General features: G+C 41.7%; 1 protein-coding gene across 3 annotated transcripts in view; it reads right to left on the reverse strand.

Annotated features, from left to right (window-relative positions):
• The window catches only part of LOC146802188 (phosphatidylinositol 3,4,5-trisphosphate 3-phosphatase TPTE2-like), a 276,700-nt gene that overhangs the window by 25,915 nt on the left and 224,892 nt on the right, over positions 1-25,893 (reverse strand). For 2 of the 3 annotated variants that reach the window (XM_085621775.1, XM_085621774.1), the window contains exons 14-17: positions 13,152-13,232; positions 8,554-8,659; positions 5,651-5,695; positions 192-289 (exon numbers count right to left, since the gene is read on the reverse strand). In XM_085621775.1, the coding sequence (XP_085477901.1) occupies positions 192-289; positions 5,651-5,695; positions 8,554-8,659; positions 13,152-13,232 (330 nt within the window). The remainder of the gene's footprint in view (positions 1-191; positions 290-5,650; positions 5,696-8,553; positions 8,660-13,151; positions 13,233-25,893) is intronic. The other variant, XM_085621776.1, reaches the window with a different exon arrangement.

Below are 25,893 nucleotides of genomic sequence, written 5' to 3' on the forward strand. Positions count from 1 at the left end.
AGCCATTGAATCAGGAGCAAAGAAGTGAGGCAGGCAACATAGCTATACATTCACGATCAAGGGGCCAACCCAAAGCCCACTATTAGTAGGTGATATATATTGGAAACAACAGGTGTTGAGATGACAGTCAAACCTGTTTGTAACCAATGCTTACAATCATTTAAAACAAGATCTAATATAGCATATGTTACCTTGCAGTTTTCTTGAGTTGCAGAAATACACTGAAAAACAACTTCTTTCTTCACTATTATCTGAAGTTTCAAGTCACTCCCATTGTTCTTTCCAACTCCTGAAAAAACAAAAACGTTTATGTTACAACTACTAAGAGTTCTTGAAATAGTAAAGTGTTACATCCCATCTTTGGGGTAAGTGGCACTCAGAAGGCACTGGGCAGTAGGGTCAGATTCATCCGTTGCTCCTGTTACTGCGTGTAGCCTCGGTATGATGATGTCACTCCAAAGTGCCAAGAATGCAGTTTGTAACTTGTCTTATAAGGGTGGAACTGTTGAGCTGTCAAGGTGTACTCAAGAAGATGATATGGGATACGTTCTCAGGGCTCAATTTACTTATAACACCTATAGGTTACAATTATATCTGTGAGCACTGGTTTTATGTATGTATGAGGTATTTGTTTTTTGTATAAATGTATATTTATTTTATTTTCAAAACAGCAGCAGGAGGAGCTAAAAACACCATATAGTTAGTCTGGAATCCAACCTCACTGACCGTTTTACAGTATCAACAATCATTAACTACCCACAACCCACCCCCCTCGGTGTAGGAGGTATTTGTTTAGCATGAACCAAGTCAAGAGGCGGCTAAGCCCTGTACAACGGCAAGGGCAGGAAATAGGAGAAGTAGCTTGGTTCTGGGGGCAGAAGTGTACTGTTGCTTCATTGTGATGTGTGTTTTTAACAAGATGATTCTTCCTCTTAAGGACTACCGCCAACGTTTGCATAGGGAGGGGGGTAAGTCCAGCAAGCTCTTGGCTTGTATACTGCTTCATGAGCTGGAGTTTCCACCCATTCTGCATCTTCGTACTTTGGATGGAGATTTAGGGACAAGTAAACTGGTTATCCTGTGCACTCTTGATATGCACGTTTGATCTGTTTTCACGCCGGAATGGTGGGAGGTCCGGGCATAGTGGAGGAGTTTCCTGGTGGGGTGTGCTTGCCTTTGCTAACTCCTGTGCTCTTGGGTGAACTCAATAAATCTAAGGTTCCAGGCAAATGGCTTCTCCATTGAGTTTTTAAATACCTATTCTGTGTAGCTCAAGAAAAGGTTGCTGGAGGTATTACTTGAAGCTCAAACGGCACAGATTCTTCTTCCCACTATGCATGAGGGTATTTTACACATTATGTTGAAACCCGGTGGGGACCCACAGACACTTCTTCGTATAGGCCGCTCACTATGCTCAACTCAGATATTAGGATTCTGTGTAAACAGCTGGTTATGAGGTTGAGTGGTGTAGTGCGTGACTTGGTGAATGAGTATGAGTGCGGGTTTAGGCCGGCCTCTAGTAACGCATTTAACCTGCGCTGACTCACCCATATTTTCCATGAAAATGCGTGGATAATCGGCGTCTGGCCATTGTTTCCATAGATTTGAAAAAGCCTTTGATATGGTGGAATCGCACTACCTCATGGCTGTGTTACAGGGGATTGGATTTGGACCCATATTTCGGGTCTGGGTGCAGGTACTATTCACTGAACCTATAGTACGTATAAAAGTGGGGAGGGCCCTCTTGGAGGTGGGAGGGGAATACGGCATGGCTGTCCCCTCTCGCTGCTCCTCTTTGCCCTGGCAATGGAGCCCCTGGCGGGTCTGTTGTGTAGAGATTTAGAGCCCTGAGGAATTCGGGTGGGCGGTTCCAGTCATATTATTTTACTTCATACGGATGATGCGCTCACTTATCTTCATTCTCCCAGGGAAGCAGTTCCGCACCTAATGAGGCTGCCAGCTGACTTTAGCGCAGTTTCGGGCCTGAAGATTAATATTCAGAAAACACTATTGTTTCTTCTGGAGCGATTGGTGGGGACTCCACCTGGGCTGCTCCCGGACTTGGGAATCCATTGGGAAACTGAGAGTTTCCGATATTCAGGCCTTAGGGTCACACATACGGAGGCCTCTCATCTACTCCAGAATACAGAGAGGGTCCTAGAGGGCCTGGTCAGTTCGATCGCCTTCTGGAATAGGTAACACCTGTTGGTAATGGGAAGGGAGGCGTTCGCAAAAATTGTCTTTCTCCCACACTGCCTTTATTTGGTACAGAACTCTTTATTCCCACTGCGCCCACAATTGTTTTGTAAGCTAAATAGCTTATTGATATCACCGGTTTTGGCAGAGCTGTGAAGTAGGGTGGCCCTCACCATTTTCAAGAGAGATCTGGAAAAAAGCGCCTTGGCCCCTCCCAACATACAGTACTATTATTTTGCCGCTCACTTGGCATCATGCTACTTGTTGGTTCACGGTACCTGACAATTGGGAAAAGCAACTTTTCCGGGAGAGGCTGGGGGACCTTGGTTTGTTTCTTGATGTGAGGGGGTGCCGCGTGGAGGGGACGGCTCCCTATCTGGTTAGGCCCACTGCTGAGATATGAAGAATGCAGTCCAGAGGGTGCTTCGCATAGCTCCATTTGATAGGGAACAGGGCCTGTGGGATCTGGCGCCGTTCCGTGCAATAGATTCAGACATGTCAATAGCCCAATGGCGGGTGTGCGGGTGGATGCCAGGTGTCTGGGGCTATGGATATCTGGAGGGGAAGAGACTTTCAAGGAGCAGCATACAGGGTATGTTTATGCTATTATCTGTGAGTACAGCCCCAAGTGGTTTCACGAAGATATTGAAGACGACAAGGCACAGTGTGGTACCCTTGGACAACTCTGCAGGAGATAAGGATCTTTTAGGTCCCGGAGGTGCCAATCTGAACAAAGAGGTGTCAGTTAGGAAAGAAGGAGAAAGACCAGTGAAGGACATTGCCAGTGAATCCAATGTTTGACTATGTTGAAAGAAGCTGGGAGGTCCAGCAATCTGTGGAGGCAGAGATCATTCTCATCTGTGGTCAGCAGAGCATCAGCTACAATGTGTAGGGTTGAAATGTCCATGCTGCAGCATGATCTGAAGTCAAGTTGGTAATCACACAGGAGATGTTAGCATTGATGTGTTCTTGGAGTTGAGGGTAGACTCCCTTTTTATGATATTGCCTATGTAGGGTAGTTAAGTGATGGGTGTGTAGCTGGTAGTTCCTCTGGGCCTAGTATACTTTTTTTAGGAGGAGAAGGTGAGACATGGAAGGCTTATAGGGCTTGAAAAGTCCTACCCATTGAGCAGATGTATAAGTAAAGGAGCGTTGAGGTCTAAAGGAAGCCAAAGAAGGATAGGCTGATGCTCATTCTTATAGGAACATTAGATATATCTGAAGATAGCAGCAGCAGATGAGCCTTGATGGAAGCAGGTATAGGCCACAGCCATGAAGAAGTTGTTACTCAGTAGGAACATTTCTCAGGGACACCAAAGACATGTCCATGAAGATAACCTTAATAAAGCTGAAATCACATGACCCAGGCTGCACTTCAAAGCCATAACTGGCACTTCTGAATTAGAGGAAATGCAACTTTAAAGCAAAGAGTAACTAACTCATTTGATGACTCTGAAAGAACTAATCATCAAAGAGTGACCGGCCCACTAGAGAGAAATGAGCAAATTGTACAATAACAATAAACTAGGACTGCGGAGGTTGGAGGTGTAGAGTCTAGGTAGGTATTTCTTCAGAGTATCTTGGTAGTGGAAGAAATAGGTAGCTTTGTTAGGCGGGTTAAGTATTTATAAATTTGCATGCAGGATACATCCGGAATGTTCTCTATATTTCAACTATGTTCTTTATTAAATAGTATCAATCAGGACACAAGACCATTATTAACTGGCCTGAAAACATCACCTCACAAGCAACTATTTAGTGTTTTGCTCAGCTTGTGCCACAAGGGAGAGAAACCATTTCATTTTACTAGGAAAGGTAGTACAGTCATTACTCTCACCAAAGACTGTATTGTTTTCCGCTTACATCTAAAGCAAATCGAAGAAAAAAGATTTTGGAAAAATATACCAGGAAGAAAAGTTACTGGCTAAAATGCATAAAGCTTTGTAAGCAAACATTGTATTTGTGATGAATAGAAGGTGCTTTCTCATGGAAAACTAAGATATTCATGCTGAAGTTCACAGAAACATGTCAAAAAGAACATTCCAAAAACATGTGAAAGTCTGAAAATAATGGAAACATTTCTGGAGACCCTCTTATGATAGCATGAATGACAGAAATGAAATGATACTAGATAGCAGGGTGTTTGAACAATTGTCTGGTGCCATCAGTATTTGTGGTTCTTCAGATCTGTATAATTTAATGACTGGAAAAGAAAATGTTGGTGGTGTTCCCCCTGACACAATAAGATATGTTAGGAATGCAAATTTATCAAACATTCAGTCATTGAGAATTAAAATTAGAGAGCCTAAGGTAACCAACCTTACAGGGCAGGGAAAGGGTAAATAAAGATCTCTCTGCTGCCGATTCATTGACAGAAGCAGTATGCATAGCAGGCTCCAGTGCTCCATCATTCATAGGCTTACATCGAAAAAGATGCAGTACAATTGCCCAAGCAGGGGCGTACATTGCTAAGAAGGGGAGCCAAACTGGGCTTACACTACCTATCAATTCCTGAATATGGTAAGAGGAAAAGCTCAGTTTCCAGTCGGGGTATTGATTTCTAACTAAGAATGTGTGGGAAACCGGGATCAACTGACATTCAACCCCTTGTACTGCTAAAAATTCTCATCAGTGCCCGTGACATCTCTTGTCCTGGCTCTAGCCGGTTCCTATCTCTAAGTCTACTATTCATACATGTCACGAGGTTTGGTATTAACTATCCATCCTCTCCACTTGCTTTCTGATGCCCTAGTCTCACAAATTCTGCACATTCACCTCTGATCTGTATACCCTGCAGAGTTTTTAGAATGCACTGCAGGTGCCTTTTATTCTACAATGGATGTCTTTGCAGTTCTGTCTCATTCTTTCAAGTGACTTGAAGCTCCTTAATTTGGCTATCAATTCTGAGTAAAGTAATATCCCTGAATACTCTTCACTCACCAGCATACACTTCAACATATCTCTCCTGTAAAGCCTTAAGCTGCTGCTGCTGCTAAAATCCGCATTCATCCATTGCCAGACGCTAATCAAGAACTGGTGCTACCCAAGTCTGCACTACTCTTTATAACAGGTCATCTACTTCATAAGTAATAAACCTATTGACTATTCTGCATGAATCAGGGATAATATCCCCGATTAAAATAAATGTGGAACATTAGTATCAGGATATTTACAATAGATTGATTTGATACCATAGGAAAATTCATCAAAACATGAAATTACATTCCTTAAATGATTAATGTCATGGGCACTTCGATTTCAGCCAGGAGACATCAGAAGGTGGAACCATAAACATAGAGCATCAGAAGACTCTAGCACCCATCACCACTTTCACATACCATTCCTTATTCCCCATCAATCACCATATATATTTGAACACCCGTCACCATAGATTTTTCACTGCAAACCACCACAGATCAATCTTTACCCATTGCCACTTTACGCCTCCAATTACCTGTTTTATCTGTGAACCTGAGAATGTTAAATGTACGACATTTATCTGCACAGGAGAGAGAGTTAGTATGATATCGTTAGACAAAAAACTCAAACTTTCAATGAATACCTGATGTCTCCACAGAAAAAGTCATTTGTATACATGGCCTGTCTCTGATCAACCGGTGGTCAACAAACCTTGAGTCTTTACTGACTAACATTACTGCATTAAAGTTATGTTTGACCCGCTAAGGGTCCTGGCTTTTTTTTTTTTACACAGAACTGTGATTTCTGGCAGTTTCTCTGCATGCAAATTGATGAGTGTATCATGCAAACATTGATGAACATTGGACTTTGTGCGGCTTTTTAAAGAGATTGAAGAATGCCCAAGTCTCCTTGCCCCAGGCAGTTACTGAAACAACTCTGAGTGATCAGTGAAGCTATCTAAATCTAGCCGTGCAGAATAACCACGGGTGACCCAAGAAACACTGCATGGATCATGATTCGTATATAACACGTTTGATGTATTAATAGAAATTACAAAAAATTATAAATGACTAGTAGAGACACAATACGTGTCCAAGGATGTTCATTACAAATGCACTCCTCTCATGTTAAATGTAGTATTAATATTCATTTGGTTTTCAAAAGTCACAAGATGTAGTTAATAGGAGAAAAACACAAGGACTCCAGAGCCTTAAAAACTGGTTCTTGTCTGAGTAGACCCTTCTGTCATTTTGTTCCTTTCTCTCTTTATGACTGTTGGAAAGAGTTTGGTGAATGAACGGTGGTGTATTATGTGCACTTCTACAAAAAACTGTCCCTTTACAGCGGTAAATGGTCTGCAAATACTGCCAAATCCAAAAATGACCTTCCTTTCAAAGGCATTGCCAACTTTATACAGATTTCTAGTTGTTTAGCACAAGAACAGGAAAGGCTCTTTCACTTGTACTTCTACAGGATAAAGTAGGAGACACCGATCTTATGTGTCAAGGCTCTGCCAAAGCTTTAAGACATAACTTTATCTGAAGATACAGTGGGACTTAGACATAAAGGGACTTGGATTCGAGATAACCCATTATTGGTTCAAACATTATAATTTATCCGCAGGTCCAAGATGAAGTAACACACTGTCAGGCTTTGCTATCGTCCTGTGAAAAAGTCTTGTTCTAAGGTGTTGCCCACTCATTCCAACCAGGGGATGCTGTTTAATACAACATATTGATTGGCCCATTGTGTCTAAGACCACAGACTGAGCAAAGAGGATGAGGGCTGCTACATTACCCCATCTTCATTCCTTCAGTAGCCCATGCCAGACATCAGTCCATGCTGTCTCAGTCACTTGGTCAGGCTAAAATGCTGCTTGGTCCAATTCAAGACAATGATGAGACTCTAAAAATGTTGCACCCAAGTTATGCTTTTTTTGTTGCACTGTAAATACCAGGAGCTGCAATGCAGATAGGATGTACTGTCCAACTCTGCAGCGCACCCTTAATTGTATGCACCAGGTGCAGACCAGTGCAGTGCTCCCTGTCACACCAAATGCAGTGCTCACAGAGCAGGTGCAAACTCATGCTTTCACTGTGAACGGCACATTAGTGAGAGGCAGACCAGCTGTTTGATGTCTCTAGTGCACCTTTCACTGCAGTTAATGACCCAGACTCAGTTTTAAAGGGGGGCAAGGACCCCCTGCAGGTGGGTGCAGCGAGTGACTGCACTCGCGTGCAGGGGATTTATGTGGCACGCAGTCAGCGCACCGGCTGATAAGCTTTTTTGCCTCTGTTCCCGTGTCTGTAATACGGGACATAATTCCTTCATTTGTATAGTGCCTTGTATAGTGCCTTTGCAAATTGATTACTACAAAGTTAGTGAATCTGAAGGCAGTTGAGAGGCTAACAATTCAAACATTATGCAGTGGCTTATGGGGGAAATAGACTGGAATAAACACTTAGAGAGTGAAGCTGCATTAGATGAAGGGTATGCAAAAGTGGACTGAGACAGAGATCCCCGTTAGCAGTAATAACTGTGAAGGAACCTCAGGCTTATGTACCCGATACCAAATCCTCAACTAAATAAAAGGATGCAGTAAAGATTACTCTGTTTTTAGAGGTTTGGTAAAATCTCACACAAGAGTAAACATTTTCAGTCTGTTCTCAAAAGACTCACAAAATCGCTTCTTGGCTTGGTGGTAAAATTTATTGTAAACCTTTACCAGGGGCATATATTGAGGTTTGTCTTCTGGATGGTACCACCGACCATGAGGTTTTCTGTACGTTTTTTCATTTTTTACCTTTTTCACTACTGACCTAAAGCAGCTTATATTTGGGCTGGACCGGTTAGATTTTGGCTAGATAGCAGGTAACCAATTTGATTAGATGCATGAGCTCTGACGTAAATGGTGAGAGATTAAACAAATTCAAGCCTATTTTGGATCTCGCATAAGCCAGAAGTGGAGGAGTACATGATATCATCTGGTGATATGACTCGCCCTGGCTTATAGTGAACATTTAATTCCTAGTAAAAAGTGAGGTTAGGAGTGTGGTCTTTTATAATGGCGAGCTCTGATGGATAACGATGAACGTCAAGCTCTCCCAATGTATGTTTCATCATTTTGGTATGGCATGTTTTATCAATTTGCAACAATTTTTGCACATTGTTGCACAAAGTAGACAAAGGCATTTAAATAATCTCAAACTCACACTCTTCTAAATCAGACCCTCAGGCAAAAGTGCACATCTTTGACTGTGGTAATGCTAAATCTAACTTGACGTGGCAACAATTCGCGCATCGTGTTGTTTTTATATTTTCAGTTAAATGAATAAAAAGTAATGTATGGAGTATGAAATAAAGTCACATATGGAGACCACCATAAGCAGATCAACTCTCCTCGACTTTAATGCACTTCATATAAATAACAGGTCTTACCTTGAATTGAATGGATTCTGATGCTCTTTATCCTGAGTTTCTTTTCTGGGGGGAGTTGCAACTTGTACTTATTCTTCATAATTTCATAGTACCCAACATATCTGCTCTGCAATGGAATATGGGACATGGGTGATTAACCAGGCTTTGCTTCAGGCAGCACTGCTCGTTTTTAGAACCAACTAGCACATGAGTGCAGCTCTTCAAAACACATCTTCTAAAGAATGGATGAAGTGCAGTTTAGGCAGTGCTGGCTGGGGATCTGTGAAAGTGTTGGGATGTAATACGTGCCCTGAATCGAATATAGGATGTTACAACGCAAACAATTACAACGCATGCCTTCACAATGCCTTTTTAAAATCGCAATTACCATTACATCGCATGAATTTACAACGCATGCCATTACAACGCATTTTTAAAAACTACCATTACAACGCATGCCATTACGACGCATTTTTAAAAACTACCACTACAACCCATACCATTACAACGCATAATACTTTTAGGGTAATAGTGGGGTAAGAGTTGGGTAGTGTAGGGGTAAAAATTACTATTCCCACTCCAGTGAGTGCAACAGTAGGGTAAGTGTTAGATAGTGTAGGGGTAAAAATTACTATTCCTACTCCACTGAGTACAACAGTAGGGAACGTGTTGGATAGTGTAGGGGTTACTATTCCCATGTACCCCAAAGCCCATACCCACCCTAAAACTAAAAAATCTACATTACTTACCTTATAATGCGTTATAATGGCATGCGTTATAATGGCATGAGTTGTAGTGACATTCGTTGTAATGGCATGCGATATAAAGGCAGTTGCGTAGTAACACCTGCGTTGTAAAGGTAGTGCGATGTAATGACTGTGTTGTAATGGTTGTTTCCCCCTGAATCATCCCAGTGAACAAGGAAGTCCAACCTCTTCTAGACTGCTGAGGATGGGAGGGGGACTTGTGGGGGGGGGGGGGGGGGGGGATCTCCGAGAAGATTTTGTAAAAATGGGTGTCAAATAGTTCATTTTAATCACAATTTTCACATATTTTCAAAAGCCATTTTTGTGCCACAGCAATGAAGCCTAATGTCTCTGAGCAGTTTATCCTATGGTTTTCAAAATGTGCAGTGGATGCCCCGATATGTCAATGATTACCCCAATTCTGCTAGGGCCAGCATTTGGTCTTGGTGCCCCGCAAAAGCCATTTGTGCCCCCTTATGCAAAGATCCATGGGTGACAAACATGTCGAAATATATCTCATTTGTCATGTTTTCCTGGGATCCCCAGATACGCCATGGTTGTCCTCCCTTATAAATTACCTTCAATATAACAGTACCAGCATTTTCCACAGTGCCACACTCACCAAGAATTACCTCAGTATGCCAGTGTCAGCATTTTGAAATGGGTGTCCAACATGCCAATAATTACCTCTAGTATGCCACTGGTTCCTTTTATGCCAAGAATTACCTCCAGTATGCCAACAACAGAATTTTGCCATGAGTGCCACATATGTCGTGTATTACATATATTAGCCGGAGCCTGGACTTTGCCACAGATGCCTCATATGCCAAAAATTTCCTTGTATATGCTAGCACCAGCATTTTGACATGGGTGCCTCGGTAAGCCAAGAATAACCTCTAGTATGCCAGTGCAGAAGGTAGACTCACAGGTATAACACTCTTGAAAAACACACTCTCTCTCTCTCCCTCTCTGTCTCTCTCTCTCCCACTCGCTCTTCAACATTCCCTCACTTGCACTGATTCTCAACCACACTCAGTGGTACTGGAACAATTTTCAGACTGGCTGTGCTGCATCACTGAATTAGTAGGGATTCTAAAAAATCCAAGCATCAATTAAAGAACAAGCGTTGCAAATAAATAATGCCCATTCAGCACCAGAGTGGTAAGAGTGCAGCATTTAGCTGGTGTTGTATTTAGCACACTGTCACAAATATATTACTAAAGCATGGCGTGGTAGCACACTGCTACAGACAGCACATTTTCCATTGAAATGACCACTAAATGTGCACATACAATAATGTGTGGAAATTGGGTTTGAGCGAATATTTGCCATGTTGCACATCCCCAAGCAAAGTGCCTAGATTTGTTTGGATCTTATTAAAAACATTGTTTCATCACACTTCAGAATTAGAAAAGAAGTTAATTTGTGCTTTCCATCTGTTTATTTATTTTGAAATATTTGTAGAGTTCATTTATAGGTTATTTACATTTACATTTTGGTGTGTTAGAAGAAAATGACATCCTGTATCCTTTCCTTTCACACCAACAACATTGTCACATAGTTCACTTTACAAAATCCTCACACTTTGCAGTATAAGAAAGAAAAGTAAACACTAGTCTCCATGTTAACCCCTTCGGTGCTCATGACGGAACGGTTCCGTCATGAGCCACGGTTGAGCTGTGCTCATGACGGAACCGTTCCGTCATGACCACGCCCGCGCAAGAAACCGTCAGCACAGCGGCGGAATTTGCGCAGCATGGAAGGGGTTAAAAGAAGCAGTAATTTGACAGATTAGACTGACATTTGACCTCGATCCTTGAATGCTCACCAAAAGTGACACAATGAAAACATTATATTTAAAGTGATTTATAATGCTCCTTCTCATTTGGAACTCCAGAATGGTTTTTCTGTGGGTTCTGCAGCACCCCTGTACCCCACATCTAGCACATATGACCTAATTCACACTCATATGCACTTACCCTTTTCATTCAGTCATTCATTCACAGTCAGTATCACCGACTTTTCACACACTCACTCACATCAATTCTTTATCACTTGCCCTCATCTTACTGTCACTCACCCTCATTTACTGTCACCCATAGTTATTAACTCCCTCTGATACTCACTTATGTGCCCACATATACACACGCACTCATGCATATACATGCCCGCTCATACACAAAACACACATTTGAACACCTTTATTTTTATTACAAAAGCTGCCTGCAAGGTGTCATTCTAACTGTTGGTGCTCAACTGACCCTTAGATGTTGCACTGAGGAAAATAAAAAGGTGATGTCAGAATTCTTGTCCAAGTATAATTTCTCAGGCCACCTCCCAGTCCATTGTTTTTTTAACCCCCCACCATGCCACCTCAGCCAGGAACCATGCATATGCAAATCTTTGGTCAATAGGAGCAGTGCAGACTGAACTGCCAGACATGGTTCCCTTTCAGTGGGAACACAGGCAATTTCAGAGAGGTTTGGCCTATTTAGACCTCATGAAGTAGGCAAAGCTTGATTCCCGTGGCAGAGTGATCAAGGCACCCACGTCTGAGGATACCTGCTGCATTTCTTTATTTTTATGGATTTATATAGGGCATGCTCACCAAAGGTATAGATGTGCTTTACAGACAACAATAAATGCCACTTAAAGTCTTACATAAAACTTCTACTGAACTGGAGTATGGAAGGTGAGGAGAAGACGTGAATAGATCTAAAAGAGTTTAGGGAGTAAAGGGTGATGGGTGGATTGCTATTAATCTCCCCTGCTGGTAATTAGTAAGGCCACATCTGATGCTATCTCAGACATGAACCAGGCATATGCAAATGTGCCACAGTCCTGCTCCAATAGGAAAAGTTTAGCCTGAACTTGATAGAGTCAAGCATCCCACACATCACGTTTTGGTCCCCCCCATAGACCACAGACCGAACAACATAAATAAGTATATAACTGCTTGAATTTAGCATAAATAACTGACACCGTTGCATTGACTGCCCCTAAACTGCCTAGAGGGCAGATTAGAGAATGTACCCTCAGTCTGACCGTACCCCCAAATAACCTCCCTTCTCTTTCCTCCGCATCCATTCTGACAATGGGGCCCATATCAAAGCTCCATACCTCCTCGCCTTCTGGCCCTTGCATTCATATAAGCATTTCTCCAGACTACACATTGCAAGAAGCCTCGCCCTCCATTCATGAAAAGTTGGGTATTCAACCTTGAGCCATGCTGCAGCTTTGCAGATATGAGCCACCGTCATGGCTAAAGAAGATAAAATAGATTTGCCCTTTTGTGCACCTTACGCTGTCTTCTGCCCCAAACAGCATCAGCTGGGGTGAGATCTCCACCTGTACCCTCAAAACCACACTAATGAAAACCCCAACATCTTTAATGAGTGCTCTTAATCTCGGGTATGTACCGAACCTGTGCACTATATCTGCATGAGCCCCTCCACATCGATGGCATTGATAAAGTTTACATATGGATTTAAAGGGTTGACTCCTTAGCCCAGCAGTTACTAATGTCTCCCTCTACCTCCAATGACTTCTGAAGGCTCCGTCCCTCAACCCCAATCTTGCCTCACATTTAGTCACTTTAATCACCAGATCGTCCGGCAGTGACCCTATTTATTGACAAAAAAGCTCCAATCCCTACTCTCATGTGGTCGACTTATTAAGGGTTAAAGAGCAGTTTTCTATCAAAAGTCCTATTCTGAACTGGTCCTGACATACACTCTACTGGAACTTCTGGCACCAATGGGTATTAAAGATTTTAATGACTTCAAATGTGAGACTGTCATCATGTGAACCACATTTGAATTTGACAATAAATGTAGAGTATGAGTTTTACTGTTTTTCTTTTAAAGTACTTACTTGGGAGGGAGTTTCAACTCCCTGAAATTTTGTGCTCGTACTTTTATCTGTCCTCCTCTCCCCAAAGTAATCCAAGCTTTCCTGAAGTGAACAAAACACAGTAGAAATTAGTTTTAATTTTAAATAATTTAAGAAAGTCTTAATTTTTATGTACATGGTACTGCCTCCTGCTTTTGCAATAGGACACAGTGACTAAAGGGGCTACTGCAAGTGCACAGATTTTAAAGCCACTAAAACTACTCAGGATAGTACTGACAAGAAGGCTAACAATGGGGGATCACAAGTGAATGCCCTAGGGTCACATTTGGAATGGGTAATAACATGCAGAATTCAGTGCTTGCACACCAGTTCTCAAAAGTGGACCTGTAACTGCAATCTTTTTACCAAGGACAAAGACCTCAGGTCTGACCCAAAGGATTTGTCACCAGGAGAGACAAATAAGTCATATTACAATACCCAGCATTACACTGTGTGGTATTAAAGCATCACATGTAATTCTTGAGTTACCAGTCAATCAGAATTTACAGGCCATTCATTATGTATTAATGCACTTGTAATCCAGGTAACACACATTATTCAAATCATTATGAAACACATGAACAAAAACCAGCCTTTTAAGTGTTATCACCTCTTCATGTGTGTTGTTTTGTACTGCAAACTGAAAAAGAAAAGTTATTTACCAGTATTTCTAGTCTGTCCTAGGTATCTTCATAGTGGGTTTGACCAGAAATAACCACAGCAAGTCAGAGGGTTATCAGAGTACACTAACACACTTGGAAAACATATTTAAAAAGAGAAGCATTCTAACTGCTGTAGTGTTCAAAGACAATACATGACCTCTGTCAATTTAATAATGGAGCATTGTCAGGTAGAGCCCTCTCACAGTTCTCTGCAATAACTGCAACTACCTTAGTAAGGCTTTGTAATAAAATGTGTGGGATACTTTCTGAAAGTGGGAAAGAGAAGGGGAATCACTTATGAATATGATGAAGATGCACATAATATAGAAATACAAATAAGAAAATGTTTCTTCTCCCTCTTGGGAGCTTCATGATAAATTATAGCTTTTAGAATAGACTACTTAGAATTAGCCCCATATGGGAGGAGGGCTCAAGAGGAAGGAACCATCATTTAAAAAGATGAAGTAGCTGCTTATCATTAATTTCTCAATTGTTGGGAAACACACCCTAAACATTTGCCAATATTACCATCACCAAGTGACCTGGTCAATAAAATATTTCAGGAAAATAACCTGATACTCCAAATACTTGGATAACAAAGAATCTGAAAAACTAGTGCGGTCAAAAAATGTGACTGCAATGAATTTCTCAAGGAAAAACAAATCAAAGGAACTGGGGCAAGTAATACATTGATTTCTTATTGTGACAATTAAGAATGGAGTAGAAAACAGTTTTCAAAGTATTACTTCGGAGAAGAATCTATTCATATTGCACCATATAAATGTCTGCAATAAGTAACTGGCTGATCTGAAAATCATAGATTAACAAATATTAACAACCAGAAAGTGTCTGATGAAGTGTTAGTGTTAACTCTTTGAAAGCACTCTAAGCAGGTCAAATCACATGAACTGCCAATGTTACAAAAGGCTAGGTAATAGTAGACTAGAACAAGCATTGGCATAGCCAATAGGTCTCGCCTTTGGGACCTTATAAGTGTTTAACCATGCATCAGTTAATGTTGTTGCACCAAGGATATTGTGGTTCATAACTAAATACGTATAAGGTCCCAAAAGCGAGACCTATTGGCTATGCCAATGCTTTAAAAAAAATAATGTTTTATAGTGTTTGGGGCAGAGGAACTACGGCAGAGATGTGTTTTTTTGTTTGTGTGCAGATTTATATAGCGCGAACTCGACCCGAAGGTATTGGAGCGCTTTACATGAGCACCAGTTACGTCACACAAGGACACATTCATTATTTGATAGGCGCTAGGAGATTAAGAAATTTGCCCAGAATCAGAGGATGCTGAGCCGACGCCGAGGCTCGAACCTGATTCCCAGATCCAAAGTCAGCAGCTCTAGCCCTAAGGCTACATCCTCTCTCTCAGGATACATCCTCTCCTCTGTTGAACAATGTAGTTTTAGAAACAGTAACATTTACAGTTGCTGAAAAGGAGCTCTGCGCACAAGTGGTGCGGCCTGGAGGCTGGAGCCAGTCTGTTGGCAAGAATGGCACATGTCAGAAGGTGTAAATGGCCGGACTGCCTATTGTTGGAGCTGGGTGAGGCATTGAAAGCTTGAGCCTGGCCCAAGGGGATGCCTGGCTCCTCATGGACCCGGAGCCAAGATGGACCGAGCTGAGCTGTGGCATTTACAGTATCAAGAGCTGTGCGGTGGTGCTATGGAGGAGGGTCTGCACGGCAAAGGAGTGCGTCACTCTTGAAAATTGCAACATCGTCTCCACAATGCTTCCAGTCTGCTGGTCGCATAACACAATTGAACACCGCCGTTGTCATGTGTAATACTCTACCATAGAAGCAAACTTATTAGTAAAGGTTTTTTCTACATGATACAATCGGGATTGCCGCTGTATTCATTCTCAGGCTGCTGTGCGATAACACCTGTAACGTGCACCATGGCGTTTAACCTGATAAATTAGTTCGCAAACAGAAATTCTCCCTCAGCCAAAGTGCAGTGCGTGGGACCTTTTACCAGATATAATAATGAATTCGATATGTGTGTGTATAAAAGGTTTCCTCATGGAGGGGTGTGTAAGCTGGCATGAGAGTGCTGTGTATTCCATTTCCGCTCTGTGCCCGGTGGAGCCCCTGGTGTCAACAGGCGTGCCACACGTTCTTGGCGCTGCCGCCCCTTGTTGTCGCTACTTGTGCCGGAGCGCTGGCAGCAGGCCTTTGTGTGGAGCCGCGGCGAGCTGGGCCGGCTGCCATTGGTCAGGAGCCGAGCTCAACCTCTTCCTGGTCCACACTGGTACATATTCATGAGGCCTCCCTCAGTGTGAAGGGCCTGCCGCCTCTCTGGGAAGGAGGGCTCTGCTGCTGTCACCGCCGAGGCCCCGCCAGGCGGTGGCCATGTCTGTCAGTGCCGATGACGAGTAGTATGATTCAGAGCAAGAGCAGGTGAGAGGCGGCCGTGCGCCGGGGGCTCTTTGTCGCCGAGCTGTGTGAGAATACGCTGCCGGCGGGGTGTTGCTAGAAAGCTGTCGGGACGTGTGAGAGAGGGGTCGTAGGGACGCGTGAGGCACCGTTTCATGTCTTCATTACCTGCCCGTGCGGGATACTACCGAGAGAAACGGCTGCCTTCTGACCAGAAGCCCCGTATGGGTGAGGCGGCGTTCAATCAGCAGCTCTGGTAACCATGTGTGCGCCCACGGCGGAGCCTCGCTGCGCTATGAGCCCTTAGATTGTGTATCATGCAGGCTCCTTAACCTGAAGGATTTAGCTTCATTGAGTGCACCAGGCATGTTCCACTGTGCATTGTTTACAAACGAAGCAGTCGAATGGGATTAAGTGGCGTAGGCTTCAGCGCTGGAAAAGAGTGAGATAGATGACAAGCAGACGAGTGATGCACGCGCGCCACAGCGAGACATCTGTTTTCTATTATCGCGCACACGTCTGTGCACCATAATTGCAAACAGATGTCGCCCGTGCGGGTAACCGCAAGCAACAGGCTGTGGGAGGAGCAAAGGCCGGACATGCACCCGCCTTTGCCAATTGCGTGCTGTCTTTCCTTAGAAAGACACGCGCAAAGCCCAATAGCCTGTGGAAAAAACAAAAACACACGCACGAGCATGTGATGAGCTTGGTGAGCTTTCTGAAGCCCCTTACTAAAAGTCTTGCAAGCAGCGCATGCGCACTGCTCTAGTCTCGACCTAAAAATCTTCCTTTATGGGAAAATGAATGTGTTCTCTAAAAATATGGGGATCCAAGGGATGACAAACTAACCTCCACTTAAGTAGAGGCAGAACAAGGAGAAGGAGATTTCTATGCAAATATTCCAAAATCTTTAAAATTGGAAAGGGGTACCAGTATCACTGAAAGATGCATTTTCAGAAGAAAAAATAACAAACACTGAAAATGTAAGATGAATAATGGTTTATTTTCTGGATTTCTCTCTACAGTAGAGATGGAAGGATGAAGAGGAGGTATAGCCTAGAATGTCTTGCAACTCTAGTGAAGAGTCTGCATTAACCGTATTAAACAAGGGGTATTCAAGGAAACAAAAACAAGATAAAGGTATATGGAGGGGGGGGTGTAGTCTACTAAAGTAGCAGAAGATACCACCAAAGCACTATGTGATATTAAAGGTACAACCTGTCAGAGTTCTGCAACTTCCTCAGGTCTGTAAAACCTAGCGCTATTATTTACTTACACATACAGATGGAAATGGAATGAGCCATCTATGGGACATAGTCCATTGCAAAACATTTTGAGCTTCTGAATAAATATATATTTTATGAGGACATCATCATGCGTCTTCTGCAAGAATTTCTGATGAAATATATATCTACTGGGAAATCTGAAATCATTCAATGGCACTGAAAAGAAACCTAGATTATTACCCAGGAGAGGACTACTTGGGAAATGATTACCTAACTGTTTTCTAGATATAGAAGGCAAGACATTACAATCTGGATGGATTTATATAAAAATTGCAGTAAAAAAACTAAGAGATGCTATAATAACTATGAATATTTTATAATCAGAGAGAATAAGAACTTACCTTCATGGTCTTGTGATTACTGTTAGTCCTTGTATTCTTTACTTCACAATAGTTTAGGAATTCCTGCTCTCAAGGCAGGGTCAAAAACTGTTATCCAAAAACCTCCTTTTACTTTGTGCAATCTTGTGTGAAGGCAAGCATCAGTGGTCTCTCCTCATGCACAACCATTGGACAACTTCTAAACTCAACTAGGCTTTGCTTTTTTATGAAATGTGTGGTTTTGGCATGTCATATGCTTTAAGGTGGGGGGATACTCAATGGGTGAAGCAAAAGAAGGACAGAAACTAATAAGATCACTGGAACTACAACAAAGTTAGCGCCTTATTTTACATTTTACTCTCCTTTTTGCCCATGTGGTAGGGGCCAGGTTTAACAACAACAACAAATCCTACTCTGGGGTGAGACAGCATATGCTGGACTGGGTAGTATGTAAGCAGATTGTGCAGAATGTACAGCTATCACAGGTGATGAAAAGATGATCTGACTTCCTGTAGATAGCCATTCTTAATATGTAATCTGCTAGAGCCCTGAAAACATCCAGGTTCCATAGATTGTATTCACCCAACAATGAAGAAGTCTTGATTGGAAGACTAGAATATTATTTCACATCCAAATCTGTCCAAACCTTGTTCATAGAAAGGGTGTTGTTCGCAATTTTGCATTCCCTACATGGAAAACTAAATATGAATCTTTTATAGGAGAGCTGAAAGCTTACAAACAGTTATTGTAGAGGTGCTGAGCAAATAAGACGGTCATCTGAAGAAGTCAATGCTAATAAACTTAGGGATGAATTAATGAAAAAGTAAACAACAAAACGTACTTACTCTTTATGACTTGTTAAAATTGTATTTGGTTTTAGTTTGATACTTTAAAGTGTTATGCACTTTTTCTCAGTATCAACATTTAACAAAAAAAGTGTCTTCTGGACCAATTTCAATTACTTCCACTCACTCTGTTTCTGAAATGTTTTCCTAGTTAGGATTAATTTTCCAATATAGACAGGAAGCTTCCGATGCAAAGAATCATTGTAATGCATTGTGCGGAAGACAACACACTCACCAAAGATTGTTCAGGCATGAACTTCACAAATTAAATGATTTCTATGAAGACATACCTTGTATTGGGGGTGAGGGGCGAGCAATGAAAATAGACTATCTTGTTGGAAGAATTGCTGCGGCAAAGCATTACTCAATTCATGAAGCATAATACTGGCAACTCAACACATCGCAAAACAGGCAACTTCAACCATTACTTCATAGGTCATAATATTTTCATGGGTTTTGGCATGCAGGAATACTACTTCACATCAATGATAAAGCCAAACATAAAAATAAATTAACCTGCCATGAGATTTTTACGTTGAGTTTTATCCATTAATATTCCTTTTCAAAATCTTAACAGTCAAATTGGAAAATTTATTAAGAAAAATTGCAACCTACTTTCTTCAATGCGCTTCTTTTAGGGTTATCTATTCAACATTTATTTGCATTTAATTTACATGTTTTTACTTCCGTAAATCCTTCTAATTGCTGCTCAACTTAAAAGGTGACTCATGGGTTGTTTGTATTATCGTATATTATATAAGTGATTCTGGGCAAATCACGTAATCTCACAGTGCCTAACAAAAATGAATGTGTCCTCATGTAATGCAACTGGTGCTATGTAAAGCGCTCTGATACCTGATTCGGGTCAAGTTTGCGCTATATAAAACTCTATAAAATAAAATATTAAAAAATATATATTACCTGTTGCTGGGTAACTATTGGTGCTACCAATGCATTATCATTGGGACATGAAAGCATATACATAAATCTTCCAAAACAATGTGAAGTTGCTAGGACCGAAATTATGTAAACTTTAATGCAAGATTAAGGACTATCTCTAGTCATAAGCAATTGACCTTACATTTGCAATCTCTGTCTCAGATTTCACACTGAATATGTGATCTGAAGAGAACGGGGATCCTCCTAGCTCTTGGAACTCACATTACAATGATGTCTGGTCAAGTGATTCTTCCTGAATGGGTCTGAGATTCCCTAACTGAACTATGGTTTTAGGAAATAGTGGATGATCTTCTGAGATCAAAGTGTTTTCACCTTAGATGCCCACTGAGGTTTCAGTATAATTAGAGAGAAGAAATGCTTCTTTTGATCAGCTCAATGAAGCAGACCATTTGGATGGGTGCTCTTGCAGAACAGAGACATCCCTATGTTTGCGTCCTTGTCAAGGAGTAAACTACCATATAGAGAGATGCTCTTATAATTGAAGATCTGTCAATGCTGATGAAATGTCGAAGTCTGGAAATTACAACTTCATTGGCCCTTAATTGTTTCCAATCTGCTCACATTTGTCTTTCTCTTTAGCATGGAAACATACTGTCATACGAGGCCATCCACTGGCTCAAATTTCTCAAATTTCACAGGGAATGCTACAAAAATAGTGATTTGATCTTGCTCTGACCCACCTATACTTTCAGCCGATCTTGTATGTCTGAAAGTGTCCCTTAATAAACCAAACCATTTTTGCAATGGATTGTGGCAGCATAAATACACACAAGCCACTCGGATAAAAATAAATAATAATGGATGTTGCTTGCTGGCAGGTAATTTCATGCTTAAAATACACAGACGCTGAATTCATTTGGTGTGAACATGTCTTTATTTGACTGACAATTCACTTTACACTAGATTCTTCCTTAGATCGTCCTTCCTTTCATAGCCACCCAAGAAAGGAGTATCTCTAGACAATCAAAAAGTGTTAAGCCTATATAGTATTGATCATGTGATTTTTCAAGAATGATCATTTCATTGCCATTTTTCCAAGGGTCTACTACTGCAATATTGTAGACAAAATATTGTTCTACAAAAGTATTGTGAATTAAATATTGAGAACAAAAATATTGTGAAGGTAAGTATATATAGGTATAGTATTAGTTAGTAGTAAAATAGCACATAAAAAAAAGAACAGTATATACATTTTTGGCATTTAGATCATTTAACATCCCAATTCACAGGATGGAGGAGCCTGCTCACATTAATACCTTTCTGTAATTAAAATATCCTGAAACAATCCATTAAAAAGGTCATAATTTAGATAATACATATGAGTATACATGCTAAAACTATAGAACAGTGTACAGTGATTCACTAATGCTATCTAAAAATCACAAAGTGAATTAACAATTAGTCAGTGATTTAAAAGAGATTCTCAGCTATGGGTAGAAATTGAATCCTCATTGCAACTCATTTCAAGGTCCTAATCTACTCTTCCAGATGTAGTCAGTTATTCAGAGGACCACATTTTTACTTATCGTGACATGGCCGGTTTTTGCACCTAAGTTGCCATTGGTATAAAGAATATCTTGATAGGGTAAGAATCAACCACGCAGTTGTATCTCTTCTGAGGATTTTGATGGTAGGCCTCATTTGTCTTATAGACAAGATGCAGCAAATCAGACCTTGCCAAGATCTCCTATTCGCAGCGTATCTGGGAAAGAGGACTAAAAAGTGCTTTTCTTTGTCAGGGCCATCTTAGCAGAATGGACATAAGGACGAAATATTTTGGCCATGCTATCTGCAGTGAAATCCATTAAGTGGCAAAATGCCAGATTTAAATTGTAAATATAAGGATTTCGCTTGGGGGGGGGGTTGGGGGGGTTGATCTGATTCATGCACTCCTCACAATATGAATTATATTTAAAATCCAGAAACCTGCCAGTTAGATCCCCCACTGTGGCATGGTTCAACCATAAGTCATGGATATGGAGCAAGTATCACTTTTTGAGGGACCCCAAAGTGTTTCTCTTAATGCAGTTGGGATTGGTCCACAATTCGCTCATACCAAGATTCATTAGCCATGTTTTGACATACTTGAACCAAGGGATACAACCTTTGCTATCGAGTGCCATATTTTAAGTAACGATTCACTCATAGGGAGTGCTGAACTATTGTGCCATTGTGTATCAGCTAGGGGTCTAAATACTGCCACATGTGCAATATTTTGGAGACCAAGATCCAAACATACTGGGGTTAAGGTGTGAAGGGTGCATTACATGGTAAACCCAGATTCAATCTCATAAAAATGTTTTCTGTTTTCTCAATGACCCTTAAATTCTGATATTCCAGATCTCAGCACCATATAGTGAAATACTTACCCCTTGCCAGATAGATGTCAATGACAGGAGCAACTGGCCTGTATGTGCTTGCTTTTAGCCTTTTAGACAAGGCAGAGCTGACATGCTGGAGGGTGAGCTGGGAATTGAAGATGTGTGGAGTCCAAGGTATTGTGTTAGTGAATCTAACTACTGAGTAAAGAAATTCCTGAACTTGTTCTAAAAAGGTACCACCTAGCTTCACCTTTCCCTTAAACAATTTATGCGGATAAAACACCATACATTTGATCTTGTTTACCTTCACTTCTAATCCAAAGTCATCACATGCAGCTGGAAAACTATCCAGTAGATTCTGTAGCCCCTTAGGTGTTCTGAGAACAAGTAATGCATCATCCACAAACATTCGCGATGCAACTGGGCTGCCAGCAATCTTAGGAGGGTCCCCTTTACAATTGTGTAGGGACTCTAGTAGCCCATTAATGTATAAGGTGAACAGAGTTGGGGCCATGACACTCACCTGTCTCACCCCTCCGTCTACCTTAATGCGTTCTGTGAATTCGCCATTTCATCCCCATCCTATCTGGGCATAATTGTCCTGGTGAAGCCTAATGATCATTTGTAAAAGGTAGTTTGGAACACCTAACTGCTCTAAAATTGCCCACAATTTTCCCCTGGTAATAAGATCAAAGACAGTACGTAAGTCCACAAATACAACGTATAAGTGTTCTTGTTTGATCACCACATTCTACTACAAAATTATTAAAAACCTGAATAATTGATCGATTGTGCCTGTATTCTCTCTAAAACCAGCCTGAAGGGGGCAAGAAGATCTCTTTCTCCTTGATCCAATCATGTAATCTCCCCAGAAAATGCCTACAAAACAGTTTTTGTGAAAGGTCTATAAGGCTAATGGCACTATAGTTGGCGGGATCATTTTCGTCTTCCTTTTTATGCACTGAGAGCACCTCTGCCACTAACCAGGAATCAGGATCCTGTGCACCTTTAAAACAGCGTTAAAACAAAGATTGAGTATAACACTCCATACATCCACTTCAGAGAGTAAAAGGTCACCTGGGATTTCATCTAGTCTGGGAGCCTTTCCTCACTAAAGAGTGGAAAGGGCTAGCCTGGTTTCTACCAAACTAAAGCTAATACAATCAATATTCACTGTTGATACCTGCCCGTAATGGATTATCTATCTCCAGTGCTGTTTGGGTCTCTCCGGCGTAAAGTGTACTAAAATGATTTACTCAGGATGTAATAATCTTCATCTATACCTGGCTCTTACTTTCCTTATGTATTGATCTATCCCTTGACATTCTTTCCATTCTCTTTTGGCTACTTTTTGGACCTTGTTTTATTGGTGCCTTTTGTGGGTCACTGCATTTTTGGGTCCTGAGTTTATCACTCCCATGAATTCTTTCCTTGCTGCCTTACAAGAGTAATTGAATCATTCAATTGTATTATCATGACTATCAGAGCACTTCACTTGTTTATAGAAGAAGTCTTTAATCTCTTCAATTAACTTGGTATAGCTGTTTAGGATAAATTGTACCTCACTTTCTTGTTTACTTATATCTAGGAGGGCTCAAGTTACTGTGATATAGATCTGGGCAATAATGTCTTGGTTTCCCTCTATCTTGGGCCATTTAATCCTTTTCCTGTTATTACGTGTGATGATTGGATAAGCTGACTCTCTCGCTAATTTACATTTGGGGGCAATAAACATAAGCTCCAGATCTAGCTCTACTAAGTTATGATCACTATCTTTTTTTCAATTATCTTCATGTCTCTCAAGTAACGCCAGGGCGACAAGTCCAATAAAATCAAATCAATTCTCGAGTGACAGTTAGCCCTCTTAAACTTATGATTTAAATTCTTGTCTGACTTAGAGCACCTATTGTAAGCTTGTAAACTATGCTTAAGTGTAAATGAGGCAATCTGAAACACGAGTTTTGTGTTTCTAGATGGGCTAGCATGACACATGCCCTAGATTTCTCCCTCTCGTCCTCCTCACCCTGTAACATTTGACAACAGTTCTGAGGGTTCATAGCCCTCTGACCTTACAAGGAAATCATCCAATACTGTGATAGCCGGGGACTACTCATGCTGTGTGGGGAATCTATTATAGATATCAACTCAAGGGCAGCTTTATCCCCCTGGTGCTTTCGAATTTGACAACCGAAAGGTCCCTAGAAATTACAACCAAATTTTTAAGGGTGCATTGCAAATTGACGCTAACCCAAATGATTAGGCTCCCTGTGGGTCGTTCCATTGGTAAGGGAGATGCTTCTATGCTAAAGTTTGGGAACTCCACCCTGTGAAGCACAGCTGTGGCCCAGATCTCTTCAAAAAGAGGTAAACATCAAAACCATCTATAAAATTCCCCCAGTCTTCACAATTGAGCTTGGTCTTAATACCCACCAGGTTCCAAGAGAGAAATGAATATGCTACTTACCAGTATGCATCTGTTCTTGGCATGTAGGGCTGCTGACATTCATATCTGTGCATAGATCGCCGCCTAGTGTTGGGTCCGGATGTTTGCACGTTGTTGTCCTGGAAGAGTCTTCGAAGTATCCTTGGATAGGTGACTCCTCCCATGGACTACAGTGCGCATGGGCATCCTCTCCATCCTCAGATTGTTTTTCGCCATTGTGGCAGTGATGGAGTAGATACAGAAAGTGATGACCATGCTTGCAATAATTCTGAGAGCTGCAGCTGCGACAGGCGCCGGGGAGGAGGGAGGGCGATATGAATGTCAGCAGCCCTACATGCCAAGAACAGATGCATACTGGTAAGTAGCATATTCAGTTCGAGGCATGTGGGCTGCTGAATTCATATCTGTGCATAGAATACATAGCAGTGCCCTCTATTGGCGGCGGCTACCCGTGCCAGCTGCAGCGGTCTGAAAAAGTGTTTTGAGAACAGCCTGTCCTACAGCTGCCTGCTGTTTTGACTGCACATCTACGCAATAGTGTTTTGTAAATGTGTGTGTAGTGGACCATGTGGCTGCTCTGCATATATCATGCAGGGGAATATTTCCTAGGAAGGCCATGGAAGCCCCCAACTTGCGTGTTGAGTGGGCTCGTGGTGGAATAGTTAATGTGCGTTTTGCCTTTTGATAACAGATTTGAATACACTTAACTATCCATCTGGCTATCCCTGCTTTGGAGATGGCGTTACCTTTGTGGTGTGGGGCAAAGGCAACGAATAGTTGTTTTGTCTTCCTGAAGGGTTTAGTCCTGTCGATGTAGTACATGAGGGCCCTCCGTACATCTAGTGTATGTAATGCCCGCTCTGCAACAGTTTGTGGGTTTTGGAAGAAAACGGGCAGTTCAATAGTCTGGTTCATGTGGAACTGCGATATTACTTTGGGCATGAATTTGGGGTTGGTACGTAGTACGACCCTGTTGGCGTGAACCTGAATAAATGGCTCTTGAACGGTTAGTGCCTGGAGTTCACTAACTCTTCTTAGGGAAGTGATCGCTACCAGGAAGGCTACTTTCCAGGTAAGGAATTGAATCTCGCATGAGTGTAGAGGTTCAAAGGGTGGACCCATCAGGCGTGTGAGGACCAAGTTGAGGTTCCACATTGGAGCCGGTGGGTGACTAGGTGGAATGACTCGTTTGAGTCCTTCCAAGAATGCTTTGATGGCAGGCACTCTGAATAGAGAGAGGTGCTGCCTGGTTTGCAGATAGGCTGATATTGCGGTCAAATGGACACGTATAGAGGTGTACGCCAGATTGTATCGGTATAGGTGTAAGAGGTAACATATGATGTCGTGGATGGATGCGTCCAGCGGGTTAATGTCATTATTACCGCAATAAATGACGAACCTTTTCCATTTGGCTGCATAGCAAGCTCTTGTAGTGGGTCTCCTGGCCTCCTTGATGATGTCCATGCAGTCAGGTGGCAGATTGAGATAGCCAAAC

This window comes from Triturus cristatus, chromosome 8, assembly GCF_964204655.1.
Source record: "Triturus cristatus chromosome 8, aTriCri1.1, whole genome shotgun sequence".
In the NCBI taxonomy this organism is placed as follows: domain Eukaryota; kingdom Metazoa; phylum Chordata; class Amphibia; order Caudata; family Salamandridae; genus Triturus; species Triturus cristatus.